General features: G+C 31.6%; 1 protein-coding gene across 1 annotated transcript in view; it reads left to right on the top strand.

Annotated features, from left to right (window-relative positions):
- Positions 1-805: 805 nt before the first annotated feature.
- The window catches only part of LOC138305791 (putative ankyrin repeat protein RF_0950), a 35,776-nt gene continuing 8,609 nt past the window's right edge, over positions 806-27,972 (top strand). Inside the window, exons 1-5 of the mRNA XM_069246059.1 lie at positions 806-874; positions 5,909-5,998; positions 10,915-11,001; positions 15,129-15,215; positions 19,347-19,433. Coding sequence (XP_069102160.1) covers positions 806-874; positions 5,909-5,998; positions 10,915-11,001; positions 15,129-15,215; positions 19,347-19,433 — 420 coding nt within the window. The remainder of the gene's footprint in view (positions 875-5,908; positions 5,999-10,914; positions 11,002-15,128; positions 15,216-19,346; positions 19,434-27,972) is intronic.

The following is a 27,972-nucleotide window of genomic DNA, read 5'->3' as shown; positions in this document are numbered from 1 at the left end:
AAAATTCAAAAATAATTAAACATATTTTATTAATAAACGGAGGCATTTATTTTTTTAAAGGAGAAGATTACGGCGTAAAATTGTAACCATCACGAGGTTTGATGAAGCTTGTTTCAGAGTGATATTGGATTATGAAAATGAAATGAATTCAACCAAAGGACCTATTCAGGTGAGTAATGTTTCATTCGCTATCATTAAACGTAAGTCTTCAGTGCTGCAGTGGTGTTACGTATAGAACCCCAGAACACTGACTAAGTTGGTTTCAAGTTCAACTTCACCTACTGATTCACTTGAATATATCGAATACCAGCGACTAGGACAATAATAATGATTTTTTTGTCTTTAGTCAACAAATGTTTATATTGGCAAAAACGACTCTTTGACCATGTTTTTTATTCAGTATATCAGCATTAGCCGATTATATTATGAGTTCATTATTTGCTAAACAGACATTTAGTATTTAAAAAATACTTCTAAACATATATTGATATCTAAACAAAACGTTTAAAATGTCAATCCTGAGGAATTTCGAATACTTTTAATAATACCAAACGTGTTGTAATAAATTGCTTTGTGGATACTATATTCGATTTTTCCCTTTTATGTATCCCGTTTGAAAAAGATTTAAACTGTTTGAAACATTTTTATCGACTTCTGGTTGCGTTTTTTTTCTGTTCTATCCAATAATTATATCACCAATAGAAAACGTTGTTTGATGTGCTTTACATGTACATGTAGTATGTCATGATGAGTTTAATATGCATATTGATTTTATGATACCAATCAGGAATCGTATGACTTAGTTATGGCTATAGAGAAAAGAAACGAAGAGGAAATTGCAGAACTTCCACAAAGTGGTTCCGATCCAAACCAGGTGAGAAGTTAAGCTTTAATAAATTTAACTTGTATTTTTAAAGGTTGCAATGAATGGATATATGGATGGAAAAGAAATTCTTTCCTTATTTCTTTGTTTCTTGATGTGTAAAATAATCGGGTCGGTTTGGCTTGTGCGCAGTGAAAAATACAGCCTCGATCATTGTTCGATGATTTTTGTTCTCAACACTCGACGTGAATGTACATCTTTCTATCTGTCCTTCTACAAATCTCAAGATCAGGCAGGGCGAGTATATTCTTAAAGCTAGTGATCGGCATGACAAAAGTAGTGTTAGATATGATCTGACGGAACATGCTTCTCGTTGAATAAGCTATGGTAGTTCCGCCCTAGAGAGATGTGTTTTATTGCTAGTGGCCAGATTTTCTATTTAACTGGTCTTCTGCAGTAACGTTATTTTACTACAAGAGGATGAACTATCTCAAAATTTTAACGAATATCTCAAAGCTCAAAGATTAAATCCGAAAGAACGCGAAACGAGCAATACCCGTTGTGTGAAATTAGTGGCGCTGAAGGTAGCAGTTATTCTGTTACAATTTGAATCTGATAGCAAAACGAGCAATGCCCGTGAATATGAAAACAACATTGTTTTGTCTTGGTCAATGAAATGGCATTCTAACCAAATATTTCGTTTTTAGATATGTAATTGAAGTTGCATTATGAACATTATCTTGTACAAGCATGTAAACGTACGTGTGTGTTTATCAATAAACTGCATTGTATACCGTTATAAAGCAAAATACTATTATATTATTATCGTATCTTATTTTCAGAATCCTGTTTTTTTTTATGGAAAGAGTCTTAAACAAACCGCGGCATTGAGATGCTTAAGGTTCTTTTAAAACGCGGATTGGAAGTAAATCAGGTAAGTTTTTCTGTACAAAAGTGGTTATTGAACGTGGTGATATACTCTTGGAAATAGCGACATGTCTTCTCGTTATAAATACATCTATAAAAATCGCCATTGTATTAGCCCCAACTTGTTTTCTGTTGTCATTAAAGGAAGGATGGAATCTAGCAGAAGTTCACCATTGCAATATTCCGTTATCTATATTATAGAGATGTAATTTCCTACAAAACTGAATTTCATACTAGTATATACTGACCTATACTCAATACTTAAATAAAGACTAGTTAAACCAAAGTGTCACCATACCATGGAATGTTTAGTGTCTCTTTAAGAAGTTGTAATCATCTGTATCAACACATTTCACATTACACAGTTCAGTTAAGTTTATCACATATCGGAGCCACTGTAGTGTGTTACCATATTCTCAGCAAGGTGAGTCAGTCACGGCGCATGAATTCCAGATGTGTCGCCTCTGCGTTGATGGAGTCGCATGAAGATGAGCCGCAGAGGATGGTTCGTGTGGTCAGCAATAGAAGTGCCCTCATAATACCACGGTACTACAGGTCGTCGCCTATGAATTACTGCTACAACATAGTCAGATAACCTTGTCAGTACTGTTTTACATATTTACAGAAGCTTCCGGTGACCCCGGAAGTGAAAATGACTTCCGTGCCTTTTCGTTTTACGCTGATTTTGCACAATATACAAAACTTCGCAATATTTACCGTAACGACTATACAACGTAAAAGAGTGATCTTGTATGAACTAAGTGACATTGAAAAATACATGATTAAACATTGTTGTGATAGTATTACATAGTTTGTACTCATATTTCAATGTGAACAATACAAACAACTAGTTCTTCTAAACCAGTATTGGGCCGCAACCATGCTGCGTTTCGCCCAGGTGTTTTTCTCAGCTGCCCTGAGATCGGTCTAGCTTAATTCTGATTGGCTACAAAATGCCCACCCGGCTTCCTTACAGGTAAACCCCACAGAACAGGTATACTAGATCTCCAACAGGGAAAACTTTAATCCCTAAATCAACACATATACTAAAGTTATCAATAATTCACAAATATAACAGAACTATGTCATATCTTGGCATCCCCCTCGCCGCCGATTGGCATTACGAAACACCTTTAGGGCATCTATTTCAGCCCGAATTGCTGTTATCATATTTAGTATAGCTTGCATATTTTCAGAATTAGTAAACGTTTTAATCGGTTTCTCGCTTTCTTCGGCAGTTTCTTGTATGCCCTTTATAATCTGGACGGAAACGCTCTACCCTTTCAAAAGCTTTCAATTCAGCGCTTGGTTACGCCAATTGAGCGAGCCGTAATATACCTTGACCTAACTTCTGCGAAGAGAATGACTCTTTAATTGCGGACAGTGCAAGTCTGTTTGATTGACAGGCGAAAACCTTTGCTGAACAACCACCGTCAACGTTACATAGTGCGATGTACCCTTTTCAGAGAGAATACCCAAGACTCTTTTTTCTAAATTTCCTAAAGTCATTGCAAGGTACATACCCTTTTCAGCGTAAAACCAGTCGTTTATTGTTGCGCAAATTCAATGACCGTTCAGGTCTAAATTCTACCTTAGACGATTTGGAGGTACGCCGCCTTCCGGCGTCCCCCGGCAGAAGCACCACTGAACGCATCAAATTTGTCTCGCCGAAGTCGTGGGCCGTTTTCGATTATGCGGTTTGACTGGTTGGACCTAGTTGTTCGTTTATTAATTAAAGACAGACCTGGTGATTTTATATTGTTTTCAGGCGAGCTTTGACAAAGCCCTCACAGGCCTGTATCAAAAAATGCAGGTCCGTCAGTATTTATACTTGAAATAATGACTTTAACCAACGGTCGAACCGGTTGTTCCGAATGAACGAAAACGGCCGTGGTGTATTTCTAGGCGTTAGGCCTCGGCATGGCGTTGAATTGTGTGATGATATAGTTAGCTGATTAGTAAGCTATTTCTACCTTTATCTCTATTTCTACTCCTTTATCTCTTTTGGTCAACTCGTATAATACGATGTGTCCTCCATCTTGCGCCCGTTGTACAAATCAATGAACCAACGTTTTCACCAAAATTGTAACGTTTGTCGGTACAAACAACGCAATAGAGGAGTGTATAAGCAATTTATTTAAGCGTTTGCAATAGTTTACAAATGAGAATGATGAGAATGATGCAGATGTATCCAGGTAGTGTTGCGGAGATCACGTTTAATAATGTAACTATAAGCTGTGCTTATATCGGCGGCCTCGGCGACACCGCTGGCGTTACGTTTGTCCGGCGCTTTTCGGCACCTCATGCGCCCTGCGCCAAACCCCGCCCACGCACCTTCCGCACCGCCCGTTTGCCTGCCGGTACCTCAGTGCGTTCTCAGATACCTTTACAGGTTCAGCTTGGCTCGTAAAAGAAATCATGATTGATCGTTAACACGTGTTTTTTTATACTTGCAACGGTAGCTACCTGGGTAAACCAAGACGCGGGCAACGTACAACGTGTAAAACCACACTCACCACGACACAAGACATGCCTGACTTAATACTCCCACACAAGTACCAAAAGGTAACAACACATATTGACAATAAGACTCGCGTGCACGTACACTTACACGACTGAAAATACTACAGTATCTTATGTTCAGATTCAGACTTTTCTGAAATCGATATTAGCTGCAGTTTGTTGATTGATGTCATAAAATTATAACATGTCTTGACTTGTTTTCTGTGAACAGGTCAGTTTAACTTATTTGGCAACTTAATCCTGCTTAGTCATGTTTTTTGACAGAAAGAAATCCTTTAAAACTAGCAACATATTATTATATTATTGTCGTATCTTATTTTCATTCAGAATCCTGATTTTTATATGGATAAAGTCTTAAAAAAAACCGCTACAGTGAGATGCTAAAGGTTCTTTCAAGACGCGGATTGGAAGTAAATCAGGTAAGTTTCGAGTTGTTTTCTGTTGCCATTACAGGAAGGATGGAATCTAGCAGAACAACAGTAAATTCAGCATTATAGTGTTTCATGTCGTGTTTATCGTTTTTCAGGTGACATTTTTCTTTCCATAGTGCACATCAAAAACAAAATTTATCGTTTTGAAAAAAAAGCGTAAAAGAAATGATACATGTTTTAGTTGAACAAATCCTGAATCCTAATGTGAAAAAAATACGAACAATGCCCTTTAAAACAAAAATTATCAACTTAAAACTTTTTATTGGTCATTATTTATGTACATTTTACCAGATATTACCATAATTAAATTAGATGTGGATTTCAAGTTGTGTTATGAACATTATATTACACTAGCATGTCCCGTCTTCGTCTGTAAATTTGCCTTTGAGTTTATAGACGAAAAATGTAATGTATAATGAATGCAGCTAATTTATAGCTCAAAAGCGACCATCAAAAACAAAATTTACCGTTTTGAAAAAAAAGCGAAAAAGAAATGATACATGTTTTAGTTGAACAAATCCTGAATCCTAATGTGAAAAAAATACGAACAATGCCCTTTAAAACAAAAATTATCAACTTAAAACTTTTTATTGGTCATTATTTATATACATTTTACCAGATATTACCATAACTAAATTAGATGTGGATTTCAAGTTGTGTTATGAACATTATATTACACTAGGATGTCCCGTCTTCGTCTGTAAATTTGCCTTTGAGTTTATAGACGAAAAATGTAAGTATAATGAATGCAGCTAATTTTATAGCTCAAAAGCGACCATCCAACCACACGGCCAATCATTGTTTTATAAAACTGCGATGTAAAGAGAATTGTACAGATTAAAATTTCATGCTTTATTGACACTATTATTATACTATCAACCTCCGTTTATTTTTTCGTTTATTAATATAGAATAATTCTGTATTTTCAGCATTTGTTTGTCAGACAAACCATGAAAATTAAAAAGATCAGATAAGCCACAGCATTATGTTTTCTTTTGAATGGAATTGGAGATTGAAATTCAAAAATCGATATGAGATTCAATTTGATAATTGCAGTCATGGAATTATAAACATGACTTGATTTGTTTCTGTGAATATGATAGCTGAACATATTTGCCAACAATACCCTGATACGTCACATCTCTTTCGGAAAGAAAAATTAGCTAAAACAGCAACATATATTTGGGTTGTATACTATTTTCAGATTCCTGAATATGCAATAGATGACCTCGTAAAAACTCGCGACAACGCGATACTAAAGGTTTTGTTAGAAAGAGGATTGAAACTTAAACGGGTAAGTTTTTTCTTTATAATTTTCTGACATTGACCACTAAAAAGTGGTTATTGAACTTGGTGGTATATCATTGGATATAACAACATGTCTCTTTCGTCGAGTTATAGCCTTTCTTCGTAACCTGTAAGACTGTTTCATTATGCATTTGTATGTATTTTTGTTTAATGTTATTGTTTGTTCTTTTGTGTCGGTTTATCTGTTAAACCTAGGTCATTCATCACGCCATGCGTCACGCCCGTCGTTGAAAGTTTAAAGATTTTATCTGCCAACTGCCAGGGTCTTGGAGATTTCTCAAAAGAAAAGACGTCTTTTCCTCTTTAAAAAATAAACAGTACAACATCTTATAAAGAAAAAATTATTCGTTCTTACTGGTGTTTTCGACTGTGTATTTAACTCATTTAATTCCAATTCCAGAGGAACTGCTATACTTTCCAATAATAATTTTGAATATAAAATTTTACAGGAAAAGAAAGATCTGAACGGTAACATGTTAGCTTTAACATGATATTTGATCCTAAATTAGATTGTGATAACTATAAAAACATAAACAACCCTAATGCAAGAAAGAAAGTTTTTGGAATATATAGACAATTTTGAACTAGTAGACATATTTAGAGAAAAGAATCCCGAGACTAAAAGATATACTTGGCGTAGAAAAAATCAATACAAACAGGCCAGATTATTTTATATACTGATTTCAGATAGTCTTTTACCAAGTTTCACTTCTTCAGTAATTGAACCAGGTTACCGTTCAGATAATTCTTTCTCAATAATTAATTTGTCTTTTAATAACTTTAAACGTGGAAAAGGTTTATGGAAATTTAATAATTCTCTTTTATTCGATAATGTTTTAAACCTTATTAAATCAACAATAGAAGATATCAAATCTCAATATGCAGTACCCGTATATAATTTTAATAATGTAAAAGATATATCATCAGATCTTGTAGTATTTACAATAAATGACCAACTTTTTGTAGAAACACTAATGATGGAAATTCGGGGTAAAACAATATCCTACTCAAGTCTTATAAAAATCTCTAATGAAAGGGGAAAAAATAATTAATGAAATTAGGGCATTAGAAAAAACAGGCCCAAATAATGCATCAGTAAACAAGTTAGAAGATAAAAAGAATGAATTAGAAGAAATAAGAAAGCAAAAAATAAAATGGTAGCATAATAAGATCTAGAGCGAAATGGATAAGGGAAGGGGAAAAAACCAACTAAATATTTTTGCAACTTAGAGTCTCGCAACTACACTAGTAAAATTATTCCTTACATAACTAAAGAAGATGGAACGGTAATCTCTGATAAAAAAAAAGTCTCGATGAATCTGAAAATTACTATAATAACTTATATAAAGAAAATACCACACTAAGTAATGTCAATCTTGAACAACCTCTAGAATATTATACTGTTCCTGAATTATCAAAGAGATTCTTTAAATATTGAAGGACCCCTTACAATAAATGCATTAAAAAACACACTGCTAAAAATGAAAAATGATAAAAGTCTTGGTTCTGACGGTTTTACAGTGGGATTTTTTAAAATATTTTGGAAGCAATTGGGACCATTTGTTTTAAGATCAGTTTATTATAGTTTTTAGCACATCAGAACTTTCAATTACTCAAAAACAAGGAATAATTACATGCATTCCAAAAGGCAATAAACCCCGCGATAAATTAAGTAATTGGAGGCCGATAACACTTTTAAATAATATATATAAATTAACATCAGGCGCAATAGCAGAACGATTCAAAAAGGTAATCAGTAAATCAATTAGCAATAATCAAACTGGATTTATCCCTGGAAGATACATTGGCGAAAACACAAGGTTAATATATGATGTTATGCAATATACAGAGGAAAAAAATATACCGGGACTTTTACTTTTAATAGACTTTTGAAAAAGCTTTCGACTCTGTATCCTGGAAATTTATTGATAAAACTCTAAAATACTTTAATTGTGGTCCTACAATAATCAAGTGGATAAAACTCTTTAGAAATGTTATACAGTCAATAGTAAATATTGTGGGAAATCTGTCCAACTTTTTGCATATAGAGCGAAGCTGTCGTCAAGGTGACCCCGTCTCTTCATATATTTTTTATTTTATATGCAGAAATTTTATCCATACTACTAAGAAATAATGAAAATATTAAAGGTATACTATTACATGAAGATGATATTCTATCATCTCAATTTGCTGATTTCGACAAAAAACTTGCAAAAACTGAAATCACTAATTTCAATTTGGAACAAAAGAATTCTTACACCATTTGGCAAAATAGCTGTAAATAAAAACCTTACTAATATTCCAGTTCAACCACTTATTTATGTTGCTTCCAAATCCTGATAACTTGTATATTAAGTAAATTAATTGTCTGTGCTTTGATTTTTTATGGAATGGTAAACCGGATCAAATTAAAAGAGATGCAATTATTTAAAAAAAACATAAGGAAGGGGGGCTTAAAATGATTCATCTAAAATCTTTTATAACTGCTCTAAAAGTATCATGGATAAGAAGAATTTATTGTAAAGAAGGAAACTGGGATATTATTCTAAGATCTCTATTTGACAAACAAAAATTAGCGAATACTGGAATTGAACACTTAAAAAAACACAATATAAAAATTGCAAAAAAATTTTTTGGAGAGATGTGTTCTAGAGGCTTGGTGTATGACTTTAAGTTCAAGTAATATTTACAAAACAAATATTTTAGAAAACCCTATTTGGTTTAATAGTGAAATCAGAATAAATCATAAAGTTATTTTTAAGAAGTTATAGTATGAAAAGGGTGTTCAATTTATCTATAACATTTTGAAAACAGACAAATCCATATAAAGTTTAGAAGAATTTCGTGAAACGTATAATATTCAGACCAATTTTTTAGAACATCAGGGTATAAAAAATGTACTCAAATATAGCGAAAACGGACTCTCCCTGACGTCATGATAAGCTATTGTGACGTCATCATTCAGCAAGATGTGACGAAGGGTAGCAATCAAAGTGAACCTGTTAATAGTTGTGTGTACAATTTTGTAAGATTTTTCAAAGGTCAAATGCATTATATGGTGTCTGAATTATTCAAACGCACTCCTCAATATCTGAAGAAATTGCTAGAGTCGACATAATATACCATGCAATATCTGGATAGTTTGTTTTTGTATCATGCCCAAAATCTAAGTTATCCAAATTATTAAAGGCTCTCTTTGTGAAATGTACGTTGTTTAATGCTGAAGAAAGAGGAAGTTGGGCGACCGGGAGACATAGCGCTGTCTGTATAAAATAATCAGAAAGGCTGGCTTTAGTGATTTAGCTTATTATATATCAACGATATGGTACATTTAGGGATGATGTTGTTCATCAGCTCTTAACCATGTATATACTCATGTACAACAACACGCGTCAGCCGTTTGTCAAGCCAGTTCCATTCAATATTAAATGTATCATATTTTTCCTTTTCCGCTGGCTTTTCATTTGACCAGAGAAGAACTGTGTTGCCACAAAAAATAACATTGATTTAAAATCTTTTCTAAAAAGTAATTTGCTGTTAGATAAATAAAACAAAATGGAATATCAATGCCTGAGACTTAAATTATAAAAGAAAAAAAAGCAATATTTACCATTTACTAGGGAAAATAATCATAATTTTACAAATATTAAAGAAAACTATTGCACAAATTTTAAGCGATAAAACAAGTGCAACAAAAAATAACAATGAGCATGTACATTTTGAGAAATATCAGTTCAGTAATACATAAAAAACTAAATTTAAAGTTTGAATCCCTAGACGACAAAAAGTCATGATGGTCTATATCAGTCGGGACGAACAGAAAACATATAGATTTGACAGTTTATATCTGCTATCAGTCCCATACTTGAGAAAAAAAACTAGATAGTTATTTGTTCACTCCAAAAGTGACACAAAGAAGAGCATATTTTGTACTGTTTTGCTGATTTCATTGCTCTGATATTTTTGATAACCTTGGACACAGTGAAAGAAGCAGCCAGTGTGAAACTGGTGACGCGATAGTACAAAATTACCTTCTTTCACAAATATCGAATACCAGAGATTATATCATTCTATCTTAAATCTAGGTAAACAAGTGTTGCACGACTCTTCGAATTTGTCACTTAACTCTAATGTATCCAGTTTAGTTGATATCTGAACGGTTTCGAAGCTTTTCAAGAAAATTCGAACTCGCTCTTGTATCGATATCTAGTTGGGATTTTTTCAAATTAAATTACCGATCGAAAACGTCTAGATTCTATATTCAGTTTGCTGTGCTATTATAATGCAATGATTTTAATCATTCAATTTAAACATAGTGCACAGTCGAATCTATCTTAAAGCGACCACTCAAGAGAAATCGAAAAGTGGTCGCTTGATAGAGAGTGGTCTCTTAACAGAGTGGCTTAGGGAAAGAAGATAACTAGGTCGATCATATACATTATAAGATGTCATACACTGAATATAGCATTATTCAGTGTAATATAAACATTTATTACACAAAAAATATTTACAAAAATATAGTAAGTGGATTTTAAAAAATGTTTTATTTTTAAGTAATATCTTTTATGGAACAAACCTAAGTATAAATAATTCATTTCAGGGACTTACTCATGTAGTAATATCAATGGGGTTCTCAATTAGTGTGAAAGCAGACAAAATATTTTATGAGGCATTATTTGATATACTGTAGATATTCATTTTGTATTATCTTTTTCAATATTGTTTATTATTTTTTTGTTTTCATTATTCCTTCCTAAATAATATTTTTCATATCATGCTACACAATAAAAGGGCATTTGCATGCTTCATATAATTATTCTTTTTGTATATTCAATAATGTATTCATTTTTCTTTGCGAAATAAGAACGTTTCATATGCATATTGTTTTATGATATCATTCAGGTCATGTTTGACTTAAATGAGGCTGTACTTGACAGAGACATTAGAATGGTTCAATACCTTCTACGACATGGTGTTGATCCAAACCAGGTGAGATGTTTAGCGTCAGTCAATGTTAAATAGTAACTTCTATTTTACTAACCGTTTATCGATTTAAAAATATCGGCTTTAAAATATTTTAGAAAGGACTATATATGGTAATGGCTCTGTTTGGCTCCTAAATCTACCAAATTCCAAATGAAGTGATTAGAAATTAAATTTCTGTGTGTGAAATATTGAAATACACCCCTGATAAAATCTAAATGATATTTTTTGTTGAAAGAAACTATGTTTGCTATATAATCATTGTAACTTTGCATAAATTTTGCAAATTTGAAAATTTGGTCACTTTTGGCCTATTTTTGATAGTTTATCTTTTAAAAGCAATAGAACACAACTAAGAAAACAAACTTTTTATTTTTAAGGAATTAGCAGACAGTAAAAATACATATTGCTGAGAAATATAAAGTTTGTTCTAGATTGCGCTCTATACTATCTTGAAGAAAAACTGCATAAAAAAGGTCAATTTTGATGAATTGTTCACATTTTGCATAATTTATACATTATAAGAATGGTTTCTGTGGCAACTAGAACTTCTATATTACTTAATAACACTACCAAATATGCCATGTATGTAGTTATTATTTGAAAAGCAAGATTCATATCTTAAAATAACAGACTTTGATTTGGGGATCGCAAAAGGCCCTTACCATACCTAGTCCTTTGTTCCGTGTTTTTGTCAAATACTGCAAATACAAAATACTAAAAAATATGCATTATCTTGTTCAGACTGAGCCTATTATAAGCAAAGATATGACCATATCATCGATATCAAATATCAATATTAGCTTTCAGCTGAATTAAGTTGTTATTGCTGGGAAGATGGATTATAGCAGGACACCATCAAATTAAAAAAGTACGTTATGTGGAATAAGCCGTTTTCAATGTGTCTCAGAGCTATTGAATATGAAATCACCAACTGCTTGTATTTTCCTTTCTAATGAAAGGATCTCTTTCACGAACAATGGAAATTTGCCCACGGATCAATTTTATCAAACCTAAATGTTATATGTAGCAACATTATTGCAAATCTTTAAATATGTTTTAAAAAAAATCAAAAGGTCCCCGGGCCTGTGCTGTGGCCAAATTAAAGTTGCCCAGTAGAGGTGTATGACATGGTTCCCTTTTTGATCCAAAAAGGCATCAAAATAATGTCATCAAATTGTATTATTTTCTGAAAAGTGTAAATAATTACCCCTTATAATCACAAATTTGTAGGAAAAATGTAACATATAAAATTTTGCTACATTTTTAAGACAGAAAATGTCAACATTTTGGGTGAAAATAGCAGAAACGTGTACATCTTTGTCAAGAAACCAAGGACACGTATATATTATGCGAGTCTCATTTCATTTCGTCTTGAAAATAAGAAAATAAGAAAAGGCATTATATTTCAGATCAGTTTTTAGGGTATAATATAATTGTGCTGTCTATGTAACAAAATATCTGGATTGGTGTAATTAAAATGGTATATTCATAATTCATTTCATCCATTAAAGCGACAAATGTGTATGGATAGTGATGTGTCAGCTACTATAAATCGACACAGGTAAGGTGTAATAGTAACCTACTGCCAGCAACAATAGCATGTCTTCAGTCTTGACACCTATATTTTACGATCGTAATCCCCTTCATTCGTCGACTCCCGCCAGGTCGCGCTCGGTGTAAACTTCCGAGCTGCAACACAGGCTACAATAATCCCCTACACTCGTGTGACACTCGTAAGTTTGGGAGTGGATGAAAAATTATTTTGGAGAGATGTTCTAGAGGCTTGGTGTATGACCTTAAGTTCAAGTAATATTTACAAAACAAATATTTTAGAAAACTCTATTTGGTTAAATAGTGAAATCAGAATAAATCATAAAGTTATTTTTAAGAAGTTATAGGATGAAAAGGGTGTCAATTTATCTATAACATTTTGAAAACAGACAAATCCATATAAAGTTTAGAAGAATTTCGTGAAACGTATAATACTCAGACCAATTTTTTAGAATATCAGGGTTTAAAAAATGTACTCAAATATAGCGAAAACGGACTTTCCCTGACGTCATGATAAGCTATTGTGACGTCATCATTCAGCAAGATGTGACGAAGGGTAGCAATCAAAGTGAACCTGTTAATAGTTGTGTGTACAATTTTGTAAGATTTTTCAAAGGTCAAATGCATTATATGGTGTCTGAATTATTCAAACGCACTCCTCAATATCTGAAGAAATTGCTAGAGTCGACATAATATACCATGCAATATATGGATAGGTTGTTTTTGTATCATTCCCAAAATCTAAGTTATCCAAATTATTAAAGGCTCTCTTTGTGAAATGTACGTTGTTTTATGCTTAAGAAAGAGGAAGTTGGGCGACCGGGAGACATAGCGCTGTCTGTATAAAATAATCAGAAAGGCTGGCTTTAGTGATTTAGCTAATTATATATCAACGATATGGTACATTTAGGGATGATGTTGTTCATTAGCTCTTAACCATGTATATACTCATGTACAACAACACGCGTCAGCCGTTTGTCAAGCCAGTTCCATTCAATATTAAATGTATCATATTTTTCCTTTTCCGCTGGCTTTTCATTTGACCACAGAAGAACTGTGTTGCGACAAAAATAACATTGATTTAAAATCTTTTCTAAAAAGTAATTTTTTGTTAGATAAATAAAAACAAAATGGAATATCAATGCCTGAGACTTAAATTATAAAAGAAAAAAAAAATTACCATTTACTAGGGAAAATAATCATAATTTTACAAATATTAAAGAAAACTATTGAACAAATTTTAAGCGATAAAAGAAGTGCAACAAAAAATAACAATGAGCATGTACATTTTGAGAAATATTCAGTAATACATAAAACAAAATTTAATGTTTGAATCCCTAGACGACAAAAAATCATGATGATTTTATAATTGTAAGGGAAATTGATATTCATGTATAGAATTAATTTACTAACCAACATACAAAGAAATAAGTAATTTAACAGTACTCTTGTACAGCATATATAAAATTACGATGGTCTATATCAGTCGGGACGAACAGAAAACATATAGATTTGACAGTTTATATCTGCCATCGGTCCCATACTTGAGAAAAAAAACTAGATAGTTATGTGTTCACTCCAAAAGTGACACAAAAAAGAGCATATTTTGTACTGTTTTGCTAATTTCATTGCTCTGATATTTTTGATAACCTTGGACACAGTGAAAGAAGCAGCCAGTGTGAAACTGGTGACGCGATAGTACAAAATTACCTTCTTTCACAAATATCGAATACCAGAGATTATATCATTCTATCTTAAATCTAGGTAAACAAGTGTTGCACGACTCTTCGAATTTGTCACTTAACTCTAATGTATCCAGTTTAGTTGATATCTGAACGGTTTCGAAGCTTTTCAAGAAAATTCGAACTCGCTCTTGTATCGATATCTAGGTGGGATTTTTTCAAATTAAATTACCGATCGAAAACGTCGTGATTCTATATTCAGTTTGCTGTGCTATTATAATGCAATGATTTTAATCATTCAATTCAAACATAGTGCACAGTCGAATCTATCTTAAAGCGACCACTCAAGAGAAATCGAAAAGTGGTCTCTTGAGAGAGTGGTCTTTTAACAGAGTGGCTTAGGGAAAGAAGATAACTAGGTCGATCATATAAATTATAAGATGTCATACACTGAATATAGCATTATTCAGTGTAATATAAACATTTATTACACAAGAAATTATTTACAAAAATATATTAAGTGGATTTTAAAAAATGTTTTATTTTTAAGTAATATTTTTATGGAACAAACCTAAGTATAAATAATTCATTTCAGGGACTTATTCATATAGTAATATCAATGGGGTTCTCAATTAGTGTGAAAGCAGACAAAATATTTTGTGAGGCATTATTTGATATACTGTAGATATTCATTTTGTATTATCTTTTTCAATATTGTTTATTATTTTTTTATTTTCATTATTCCTTCCTAAATAATATTTTTCATATCATGCTACACAATAAAAGGGCATTTGCATGCTTCATATAATTATTCTTTTTGTATATCCAATAATGTATTCATTTTTCTTTGCGAAATAAGAAAGTTTAATATGCATATTGTTTTATGATATCATTCAGGTCATGTTTGACTTAAATGAGGCTGTACTTGACAGAGACATTGGAATGGTTCAATACCTTCTACGACGTGGTGTTGATCCAAAACAGGTGAGATGTTTAGCGTCAGTCAATGTTAAATAGTAACTTCTATTTTACTAACCGTTTATCGATTTAAAAATATCGGCTTTAAAATATATTTTAGAAAGGACTATATATGGTAATGGCTCTGTTTGGCTCCTAAATCTACCAAATTCCAAATGAAGTGATTAGAAATTAAATTTCTGTGTGTGAAATATTGAAATACACCCCTGATAAAATCTAAATGACATTTTTTGTTGAAAGAAACTATGTTTGCTATATAACCATGGTAACTTTGCAAAAATTTTGCAAATTTGAAAATTTGGTTACTTTAGGCCTATTTTTGATAGTTTATCTTTTAAAAGCAATAGAACATAACCAAAGAAAACAAACTTTTTATTTTTAAGGAATTAGCAGACAGTAAAAATATATCATGCTGAGAAATATAAAGTTTGTTCTAGATTGCGCTCTATACTATCTTGAAGAAAAACTGCATAAAAAGGTCAATTTTGATGAATTGTTCACATTTTGCATAATCTATGCATTATAAGAATGGTTGCTGTGGCAACTAGAACTTCTATATTACTTAATAACACTACCAAATATGACATGTATGTAGTTATTATTTGAAAAGCAAGATCCATATCTTAAAATAACAGACTTTGATTTGGGGATCGCAAAAGGCCCTTACCATACCTAGTCCTTTGTTCCGTGTTTTTGTCAAATACTGCAAATACAAAATACTAAAAAATATGCATTATCTTGTTCAGACTGAGCCTATTATAAGCAAAGATATGACCATATCATCGATATCAAATATCAATATTAGCTTTCAGCTGAATTAAGTTGTTATTGCTGGGAAGATGGATTATAGCAGGACACCATCAAATTAAAAAAGTACGTTATGTGGAATAAGCCGTTTTCAAGGTGTCTCAGAGCTCGTGAATATGAAATCACCAACTGCTTGTATTTTCCTTTCTAATGAAAGGATCTCTTTCACGAACAATGGAAATTTGCCCACGGATCAATTTTATCAAACCTAAATGTTATATGTAGCAACATTATTGCAAATCTTTGAAATATGTTTAAAAAAATCAAAAGGTCCCCGGGCCTGTGCTGTGGCCAAATTAAAGTTGCCCAGTAGAGGTGTATGACATGGTTCCCTTTTTGATCCAAAAAGGCATCAAAATAATGTCATCAAATTGTATTATTTTCCGAAAAGTGTAAATAATTACCCCTTATAATCACAAATTTGTAGGGAAAATGTAACATATACAATTTTTTGCTACATTTTTAAGACAGAAAATGTCAACATTTTGGGTGAAAATAGCAGAAACGTGTACATCTTTGTCAAGAAACCAAGGACACGTATATATTATGCGAGTCTCATTTCATTTCGTCTTGAAAATAAGAAAATAAGAAAAGGCTTATATTTCAGATCAGTTTTTAGGGTATAATATAATTGTGCTGTCTATGTAACAAAATATCTGGATTGGTGTAATTAAAATGGTATATTCATAATTCATTTCATCCATTAAAGCGACAAATGTGTATGGATAGTGATGTGTCAGCTATATAAATCGACACAGGTAAGGTGTAATAGTAACCTACTGCCAGCAACAATAGCATGTCTTCAGTCTTGACACCTATATTTTACGATCGTAATCCCCTTCATTCGTCGACTCCCGCCAGGTCGCGCTCGGTGTAAACTTCCGAGCTGCAACACAGGCTACAATAATCCCCTACACTCGTGTGACACTCGTAAGTTTGGGAGTGGATGAAAAATTATTTTGGAGAGATGTTCTAGAGGCTTGGTGTATGACCTTAAGTTCAAGTAATATTTACAAAACAAATATTTTAGAAAACTCTATTTGGTTTAATAGTGAAATCAGAATAAATCATAAAGTTATTTTTAAGAAGTTATAGGATGAAAAGGGCGTCAATTTATCTATAACATTTTGAAAACAGACAAATCCATATAAAGTTTAGAAGAATTTCGTGAAACGTATAATACTCAGACCAATTTTTTAGAATATCAGGGTTTAAAAAATGTACTCAAATATAGCGAAAACGGACTTTCCCTGACGTCATGATAAGCTATTGTGACGTCATCATTCAGCAAGATGTGACGAAGGGTAGCAATCAAAGTGAACCTGTTAATAGTTGTGTGTACAATTTTGTAAGATTTTTCAAAGGTCAAATGCATTATATGGTGTCTGAATTATTCAAACGCACTCCTCAATATCTGAAGAAATTGCTAGAGTCGACATAATATACCATGCAATATCTGGATAGGTTGTTTTTGTATCATTCCCAAAATCTAAGTTATCCAAATTATTAAAGGCTCTCTTTGTGAAATGTACGTTGTTTTATGCTTAAGAAAGAGGAAGTTGGGCGACCGGGAGACATAAGCGCTGTCTGTATAAAATAATCAGGAAGGCTGGCTTTAGTGATTTAGCTTATTATATATCAACGATATGGTACATTTAGGGATGATGTTGTTCATCAGCTCTTAACCATGTATATACTCATGTACAACAACACGCGTCAGCCGTTTGTCAAGCCAGTTCCATTCAATATTAAATGTATCATATTTTTCCTTTTCCGTTGTCTTTTCATTTGACCACAGAAGAACTGTGTTGCGACAAAAATAACATTGATTTAAAATCTTTTCTAAAAAGTAATTTGTTGTTAGAAAAATAAAACAAAATGGAATATCAATGCCTGAGACTTAAATTATAAAAGAAAAAAAAAATTAACCATTTACAAGGGAAAATAATCATAATTTTACAAATATTAAAGAAAACTATTGAACAAATTTTAAGCGATAAAAGAAGTGCAACAAAAAATAACAATGAGCATGTACATTTTGAGAAATATTCAGTAATACATAAAAACAAAATTTAATGTTTGAATCCCTAGACGACAAAAAGTCATGATGATTTTATAATTGTAAGGGAATTTGATATTCATGTATAGAATTAATTTACTAACCAACATACAAAGAAATAAGTAATTTAACAGTACTCTTGTACAGCATATATAAAATTACGATGGTCTATATCAGTCGGGACGAACAGAAAACATATAGATTTGACAGTTTATATCTGCCATCGGTCCCATACTTGAGAAAAAAAAATAGATAGTTATGTGTTCACTCCAAAAGTGACACAAAAAAGAGCATATTTTGTACTGTTTTGCTAATTTCATTGCTCTGATATTTTTGATAACCTTGGACACAGTGAAAGAAGCAGCCAGTGTGAAACTGGTGACGCGATAGTACAAAATTACCTTCTTTCACAAATATCGAATACCAGAGATTATATCATTCTATCTTAAATCTAGGTAAACAAGTGTTGCACGACTCTTCGAATTTGTCACTTAACTCTAATGTATCCAGTTTAGTTGATATCTGAACGGTTTCGAAGCTTTTCAAGAAAATTCGAACTCGCTCTTGTATCGATATCTAGGTGGGATTTTTTCAAATTAAATTACCGATCGAAAACGTCGTGATTCTATATTCAGTTTGCTGTGCTATTATAATGCAATGATTTTAATCATTCAATTCAAACATAGTGCACAGTCGAAATCTATCTTAAGGCGACCACTCAAGAGAAATCGAAAAGTGGTCTCTTGAGAGAGTGGTCTTTTAACAGAGTGGCTTAGGGAAAGAAGATAACTAGGTCGATCATATAAATTATAAGATGTCATACACTGAATATAACATTATTCAGTGGAATATAAACATTTATTACACAAAAAATTATTTACAAAAATATATTAAGTGGATTTTAAAAAATGTTTTATTTTTAAGTAATATTTTTATGGAACAAACCTAAGTATAAATAATTCATTTCAGGGACTTATTCATATAGTAATATCAATGGTGTTCTCAATTAGTGTGAAAGCAGACAAAATATTTTGTGAGGCATTATTTGATATACTGTAGATATTCATTTTGTATTATCTTTTTCAATATTGTTTATTATTTTTTTATTTTCATTATTCCTTCCTAAATAATATTTTTCATATCATGCTACACAATAAAAGGGCATTTGCATGCTTCATATAATTATTCTTTTTGTATATCCAATAATGTATTCATTTTTCTTTGCGAAATAAGAAAGTTTAATATGCATATTGTTTTATGATATCATTCAGGTCATGTTTGACTTAAATGAGGCTGTACTTGACAGAGACATTGGAATGGTTCAATACCTTCTACGACGTGGTGTTGATCGAAACCAGGTGAGATGTTTAGCGTCAGTCAATGTTAAATAGTAACTTCTATTTTACTAACCGTTTATCGATTTAAAAATATCGGCTTTAAAATATTTTAGAAAGGACTATATATGGTAATGACTCTGTTTGGCTCCTAAATCTACCAAATTCCAAATGAAGTGATTAGAAATTAAATTTCTGTGTGTGAAATATTGAAATACACCCCTGATAAAATCTAAATGATATTTTTTGTTGAAAGAAACTATGTTTGCTATATAACCATGGTAACTTTGCAAAACTTTTGCAAATTTGAAAATTTTGTCACTTTTGGCCTATTTTTGATAGTTTATCTTTTAAAAGCAATAGAACACAACCAAGAAAACAAACTTTTTATTTTTAAGGAATTAGCAGACAGTAAAAATATATCATGCTGAGAAATATAAAGTTTGTTCTAGATTGCGCTCTATACTATCTTGAAGAAAAACTGCATAAAAAGGTCAATTTTGATGAATTGTTCACATTTTGCATAATTTATGCATTATAAGAATGGTTGCTGTGGCAACTAGAACTTCTATATTACTTAATAACACTACCAAATATGCCATGTATGTAGTTATTATTTGAAAAGCAAGATTCATATCTTAAAATAACAGACTTTGATTCGGGGATCACAAAAGGCCCTTACCATACCTAGTCCTTTGTTCCGTGTTTTTGTCAAATACTGCAAATACAAATACTAAAAAAATATGCATTATCTTGTTCAGACTGAGCCTATTATAAGCAAAGATATGACCATATCATCGATATCAAATATCAATATTAGCTTTCAGCTGAATTCAGTTGTTATTGCTGGAAGATTATAAGCAGGACACCATCAAATTAAAAAAGTACGTTATGTGGAATAAGCCGTTTTCAAGGTGTCTCAGAGCTCGTGAATATGAAATCACCAATCATTGTACTCTTTCACGAACAATGGAAATTTGCCCACGAACCAATTTATCAAAACTAAATGTTATATGTAGTAACATTAATGCAAACCTTTGAAATATGCTTAAAAAATCAAAAGGTCCCAGGGGCCTGTGCTGTGGCCAAATTAAAGTTGCCCAGTAGAGGTATATGACAGGTTCCCTTTTTATCAAAAAGGCATCAAAATATTTTATGTCATCAAATTGTATTATTTTTGAAGAGTGTAAATAATTACCCATTTATAATCACAAATTGTACAAATGTAACATATGCGCTCATATGTACTAAAAAACATTATGACACATTAAGGCATGTAATAGTGTTTGTATTGCCAGTTTTTAATACATGCTATGAAAAATCAAATTGAAGTTTGAATTAGAAAATCATTCGTGATGGGTCCTATGATTTAAAATTGTTATGGAGGATAATACGTAATTGTTGTACTGTGCATAATATTAATTTCAGCGTACTTTGTGGGTGTAACAACAGTGTAACTGGCAACAATAATCCCCTACACACATGTTGCCGAATCCGCAATGATAAAATTTTCCATACTGAAAAGAGAAAAATATAACTTTGGAAATGTTCTAGTGGCTTGGTGTACAGATTAAAGAAATATAATTGTATTTATATAAATTACAGTATAATTGATTTGTTATTATTCGATTTTGTAGTGAAAATAATAGCGATATACTTAAGTTTTTTTTTTTTGGATGATCATCAATGTATACAAATGCACGCATTTTGAAAATGGGACTCAAATCCATATGTTTTTATTTTGAGATATTTAAACGACGTTCCTTAAGCTGTTTCACGTTTAATGAAAACTCAGGATAGCGATTTGGGCCCTGATGGACAAATATCATAGAAGTTTAAAATTTGAACGCATAATAATATTGGATTTAATATTTGTTGGAGTTTTGTGATTTTCAAATAATGCTATTTACAAAAGTGTACACAGTTCTGTCAAAGAAGCCACAAAGAATTGAAGTATTGTATTGAGTGCGGTATTCATAAAAGAGCTAATTCATATAAAAATCAAAGATCCAGACATTATTCTGAAATTCAGTCATCCTTTCTGAAATGGGTATATGCATGACGCCGTTATCCGGTAATTTGAAATATCTATTGGTATAATTAAAGTAATGGGCTAATTCATAATTTCATTTTCATTTTTTAAAGGATGTACATATGTGTTTGGAGCTGATTACAGCTTTAATAAAAACGACTGTGATCAAAGTTGCAATGAATAACCGTTGACTGCCATGTTTCAAAATTTTTTATCTCCAGCCTATGGTTTGACACCTTTATTTTATAATGATCGTATATTTTATACATTCATTGGACTCCAGCAAAGGTTTCAAGCCTCGGATCTGTATTTGTACTCCCGAATAATTTGTCGGACTTCTAACGAAAAATCCCTTTACATCTAAAAGTGTGGCAATTTGTCTTCAAGAATTTCATTAAATAATCAAAATTCAATACAATCATACTTGTAAAATGCTGGCCTATGTTCAATGGTACCAAGAAGAAATCTGCAATGATTCCAACATATACCTTTATGTTTAATTGAAATTTCAAAAATTGCTAATCCTAGAACTGTTTTTTTGCAATGGTATAACGTAGACTTTCGTATTTAAAGCGAATAGAAGCACCTTGACATCCTGTGAAAAGGTTCAAAAAAAATACGATGACCTTCATTTGTAATTATATAGTAATTTGCATATATTGAAAACTTAATTTTACAAGCTGTATCACCTGTATTAACAGTTCAACATAAATCGATACAAAATAGTACGTTATTTCATATGATTTTACAGGTTTGCTCATGATGCTCGTAAACAATGAAATCACCAACTCCGTTGTATTTTCCTTTCTAATGAAAAACATCTCTTTCAACATAACAATGGAAATTTGCCTACGGGATCAATTTTATCAAACCTAAAATGTTATTATGTAGCAACATTATTGCAAAAATTCTTTTTGAAATATGATTTTAAAAAAATCAAAAGGTCCCCGGGCCTGTGCTGTGGCCAAATTAAAAGTAGCCCACAGTAGAGGTGTATGACATTGGTTCCCTTTTTGATCCAAAAGGCATCAAAATAATGTCATCAAACATTGTATTATTTTCTGAAAAGTGTAAATTAAGTTACCCCTTATACATCACAAATTTGTAGGGAAAATGTAACATATACAAGTTTTTGCTAACATTTTTAAGACAGAAAATGTCAACATTTTGGGTGATGCAATGAAATAGCAGAATCGTGTACATCTTTGTCATAGAAACAAGGGACACGTATATATTAGCGAGTCTATTTCATTTAGCGTCTTGAAAATAAGACAATAAGAAAAGGCTTATATTTCAAATCAGTTTTTAGGGTATAATATAATTGTGCTGTCTATGTAACAAAATATCTGGATTGGTGTAATTAAAATGGTATATTCATAATTCATTTCATCCATTAAAGCGACAAATGTGTATGGATAGTGATGTGTCAGCTACTATAAATCGACACAGGAATGGTGCAATAGTAACCTACTGCCAGCAACAATATCATGTCTCCAGCAATGAGTCTTGACACCTATATTTTACGATCGTAATCCCCTACACTCGTTGACTCCAGCCAGGTCGCGCTCGGTGTAAACTTCCGAGCTGCAACACAGGCTACAATAATCCCCTACACTCGTGTGACACTCGTAAGTTTGGGAGTGGATGAAAAATTATTTTGGAGAGATGTTCTAGAGGCTTGGTGTATGACCTTAAGTTCAAGTAATATTTACAAAACAAATATTTTTAGAAAGCTCTATTTGGTTTGATAGTGAAATCAGAATAAATCATAAAGTTATTTTTAAGAAGTTATAGGATGATGAAAAGGGTGTTCAATTTATCTATAACATTTTGAAAACAGACAAATCCATACAAAGTTTAGAAGAATTTCGTGAAACGTATAATATTCAGACCAATGTTTTAGAATATCAGGGTATAAAAAATGTACTCAAATATAGCGAAAACGGACTTTCCCTGACGTCATGATAAGCTATTGTGACGTCATCATTCAGCAAGATGTGACGAAGGGTAGCAATCAAAGTGAACCTGTTAATAGTTGTGTGTACAATTTTGTAAGATTTTTCAAAGGTCAAATGCATTATATGGTGTCTGAATTATTCAAACGCACTCCTCAATATCTGAAGAAATTGCTAGAGTCGACATAATATACCATGCAATATCTGGATAGGTTGTTTTTGTATCATTCCCAAAATCTAAGTTATCCAAATTATTAAAGGCTCTCTTTGTGAAATGTACGTTGTTTTTATGCTTAAGAAAGAGGAAGTTGGGCGACCGGGAGACAAAGCACTGTCTGTATAAAATAATCAGGAAGGCTGGCTTTATTGATTTAGCTTATTATATATCAACGATATGGTACATTTAGGGATGATGTTGTTCATCAGCTCTTAACCATGTATATACTCATGTACAACAACACGCGTCAGCCGTTTGTCAAGCCAGTTCCATTCAATATTAAATGTATCATATTTTTCCTTTTCCGCTGGCTTTTCATTTGACCACAGAAGAACTGTGTTGCGACAAAAATAACGTTGATTTAAAATCTTTTCTAAAAAGTAATTTGTTGTTAGATAAATAAAACAAAATGGAATATCAATGCCTGAGACTTAAATTATAAAAAGAAAAAAAAATTACCATTTACAAGGGAAAATAATCATAATTTTACAAATATTAAAGAAAACTATTGAACAAATTTTAAGCGATAAAAGAAGTGCAACAAAAAATAACAACGAGCATGTACATTTTGAGAAATATTCAGTAATACATAAAAAACAAAATTTAATGTTTGAATCCCTAGACGACAAAAAGTCATGATGATTTTATAATTGTAAGGGAATTTGATAACCACGTATAGAATTAATTTACTAACCAACATACAAAGAAATAAGTAATTTAACAGTACTCTTGTACAGCATATATAAAATTACGATGGTCTATATCAGTCGGGACGAACAGAAAACATATAGATTTGACAGTTTATATCTGCCATCGGTCCCATACTTGAGAAAAAAAACTAGAGAGTTATGTGTTCACTCCAAAAGTGACACAAAAAAGAGCATATTTTGTACTGTTTTGCTGATTTCATTGCTCTGATATTTTTGATAACCTTGGACACAGTGAAAGAAGCAGCCAGTGTGAAACTGGTGACGCGATAGTACAAAATTACCTTCTTTCACAAATATCGAATACCAGAGATTATATCATTCTATCTTAAATCTAGGTAAACAAGTGTTGCACGACTCTTCGAATTTGTCACTTAACTCTAATGTATCTAGTTTAGTTGATATCTGAACGGTTTCGAAGCTTTTCAAGAAAATTCGAACTCGCTCTTGTATCGATATCTAGGTGGGATTTTTTCAAATTAAATTACCGATCGAAAACGTCGTGATTCTATATTCAGTTTGCTGTGCTATTATAATGCAATGATTTTAATCATTCAATTAAAACATTGTGCACAGTCGAATCTATCTTAAAGCGACCACTCAAGAGAAATCGAAAAGTGGTCTCTTGAGAGAGTGGTCTTTTAACAGAGTGGCTTAGGGAAAGAAGATAACTAGGTCGATCATATAAATTATAAGATGTCATACACTGAATATAACATTATTCAGTGTAATATAAACATTTATTACACAAAAAATTATTTACAAAAATATATTAAGTGGATTTTAAAAAATGTTTTATTTTTAAGTAATATTTTTATGGAACAAACCTAAATATAAAATAATTCATTTCAGGGACTTATTTATATAGTAATATCAATGGTGTTCTCAATTAGTGTGAAAGCAGACAAAATATTTTGTGAGGCATTATTTGATATACTGTAGATATTCATTTTTGTATTATCTTTTTCAATATTGTTTATTATTTTTTTATTTTCATTATTCCTTCCTAAATAATATTTTTCATATCATGCTACACAATAAAAGGGCATTTGCATGCTTCATATAATTTTTCTTTTTGTATATCCAATAATGTATTCATTTTTCTTTGCGAAATAAGAAAGTTTAATATGCATTATTGTTTTATGATATCATTCAGGTCATGCTTGACTTAAATGAGGCTGTACTTGACAGACACAAATCTACCAAATTCCAAATGAAGTGATTGGAAATTAAATTTCTGTGTGTGAAATTAATTGAAATACACCCCTGATAAAATCTAAAATATTAGATATTTATTGTTGAAAAGAAACTATGTTTGCTATATAACCATGGTAACTTTGCAAAACTTTTGCAAATTTTAAAATTTGGTCACTTTTCAGGCCTATTTTTGATAGTTTATCTTTTTAAAAGCAATAGAACACAACCAAGAAAACAAAACTTTTTATTTTTAAGGAATTAGCAGACAGTAAAAATATATCTATGCTGAGAAATATAAAGTTTGTTCTAGATTGCGCTCTATACTATCTTGAAGAAAAACTGCATAAAAAAGGTCAATTTTGATGAATTGTTCACATTTTGCATAATCTATGCATTATAAGAATGGGTTGCTGTGGCCAACTAGAACTTCTATTATTACTTAATAACACTACCAAATATGCATGTATGTAGTTATTATTTGAAAAGCAAGATTTTCATATCTTAAAATAACAGACTTTGATTCGGGGAACACAAAAGGCCTTACCATACCTAGTCCTTTGTTCCGTGTTTTTGTCAAATACTGCAAATACAAATACTAAAAAAATATGCATTAATCTTGTTCAGACTGAGCCTATTATAAGCAAAAGATATGACCATATCATCGATATCAAATATCTAATATTAGCTTTTCAGCGCGAATTAAGTTGTTATTGCTAGGAAGATGGATTATAGCAGGACAACCATCAAATTAAAAAAAGTACGTTATGTGGAATAAGCCGTTTTTCAAGGTGTCTCAGAGCTCGTGAATATGAAATCACCAACTCATTGTACTTTCTAAATGAAAGGATCTCTTTCACGAACAATGGAAATTTGCCACACGAACCAATTTAATCAAAAACTAAATGTTATATGTAGTAACATTAATGCAAACCCTTGAAATATGCTTAAAAAAATCAACAGATCCCAGGGGCCTGTGCTGTTGCCAAATTAAAAGTTGCCCAGTAGAGGTATATGACTGGGTTCCCTTTTTATCTAAAAACAGGTATCAAAATATTTTTAAAGCTGTATCAAATTGTATTATTTTTGAATGAGTGTAAAATAATTACCCAATTATAATCACAAATTGTATTTAAAATGTAACATAAAAAAAATTTTTTGGCTACATTTTTAAGGCAAAAAAATGTCGAAATTTAGGTTACCATGACTTAGAAGTAAAGGACGCGTTTATGATACCGTTTTTTAACATCGTTTGAAAAGCTATAAAATAAGAAAAGGCTTACCTCTCTGATGTCTTTTTTTAGGCCGGTATAATATAATTGTGCTGTCTATTGTTTTGTAATTTTTGGAACAATGACCAACGTAATTAAATGGTATATTCTAATTCATTTGATTTTTAAAGGTCGACAAAATGTGTATGTGATCGTGATTTGTCAGTATTCATATACATAAATCTAACAATGAGGTGCTAAGTTTCCTTATAGATGAATCCATTAGTATTTGGCAACAATTTGTTGTTTCAATGTATATGACACCTGCAGTTTTAAACGATCGGTAATACCCTTATCATTTCGTCGACTTCCCGCCATTTTTGTTCGGTGTAAACTTCCGAGCTGCAACACAGGCTACAATAATTGCAGTAACTTCGTGTGACACGAATCGTAAGTTTGGGACAATTTGGATGAAAACATTAATTTTTCAGAGAGATGTTCTTGGAGGTTCAAAGTCCATGTAACTATGTTTACAAAACATACATTTAGTTCAATTGTATTTTAAATCAATATGAAATCAGAATAAATCACATAAATTTGTTTAACTGTATAGGAGAAAAGCATGTTATTTTGTCTATAACAATTTGACAAACAGTACTTAATCCATTTCTATATTCATGTTTTGAAGAATTTCGTGAAACAATTCATAATATTTAGATGACCAATTTTTGTAGAATTCAGGGTTTAAAAATTACTCGCAAATTAGCGAAAACGGACTTTTCCCTGACGTACATGATAATGCTATTGTGAGTCGTCATCATCATTCAGCGAAGATGTGACGACTGCATTGAAATCATAAGTCACCTGTTAAATATATTCCACAAATCCTAATATTTTAAGATTTTTACAAAGGTCAATCATTACTATGGTTTGCAATTATCAAAATGGATGTACATCCTTTGTCAAGACCCTGTTTACCAAGAAACGACATAATATTGACCTGAATATCTATGAAAGATTGTTCATTTTGTATCATTCCCAAATCTAGTTAATAAAAAGATTAAAGGCTCTCTATGTGAAATGTAACGTTTTTTTATGCTTTAAAAAAGAGGTAGTAATATAATCATCTGTTGATATAAAAAATGGCTATTGATCTGCCCAGCAATTAATTTAGTGGATATTAGCTTAGGTATGGATACTTTAGGGATTGATTGTGAGTTCATCAGCATCTTAATCCATATATACTC

The sequence above is a fragment of the Argopecten irradians genome, chromosome 13 (assembly GCF_041381155.1).
Source record: "Argopecten irradians isolate NY chromosome 13, Ai_NY, whole genome shotgun sequence".
Classification (NCBI taxonomy): domain Eukaryota; kingdom Metazoa; phylum Mollusca; class Bivalvia; order Pectinida; family Pectinidae; genus Argopecten; species Argopecten irradians.
Note: the sequence above shows the minus strand (reverse complement) of the source record. Positions and strands in the feature narration are given on the sequence as shown.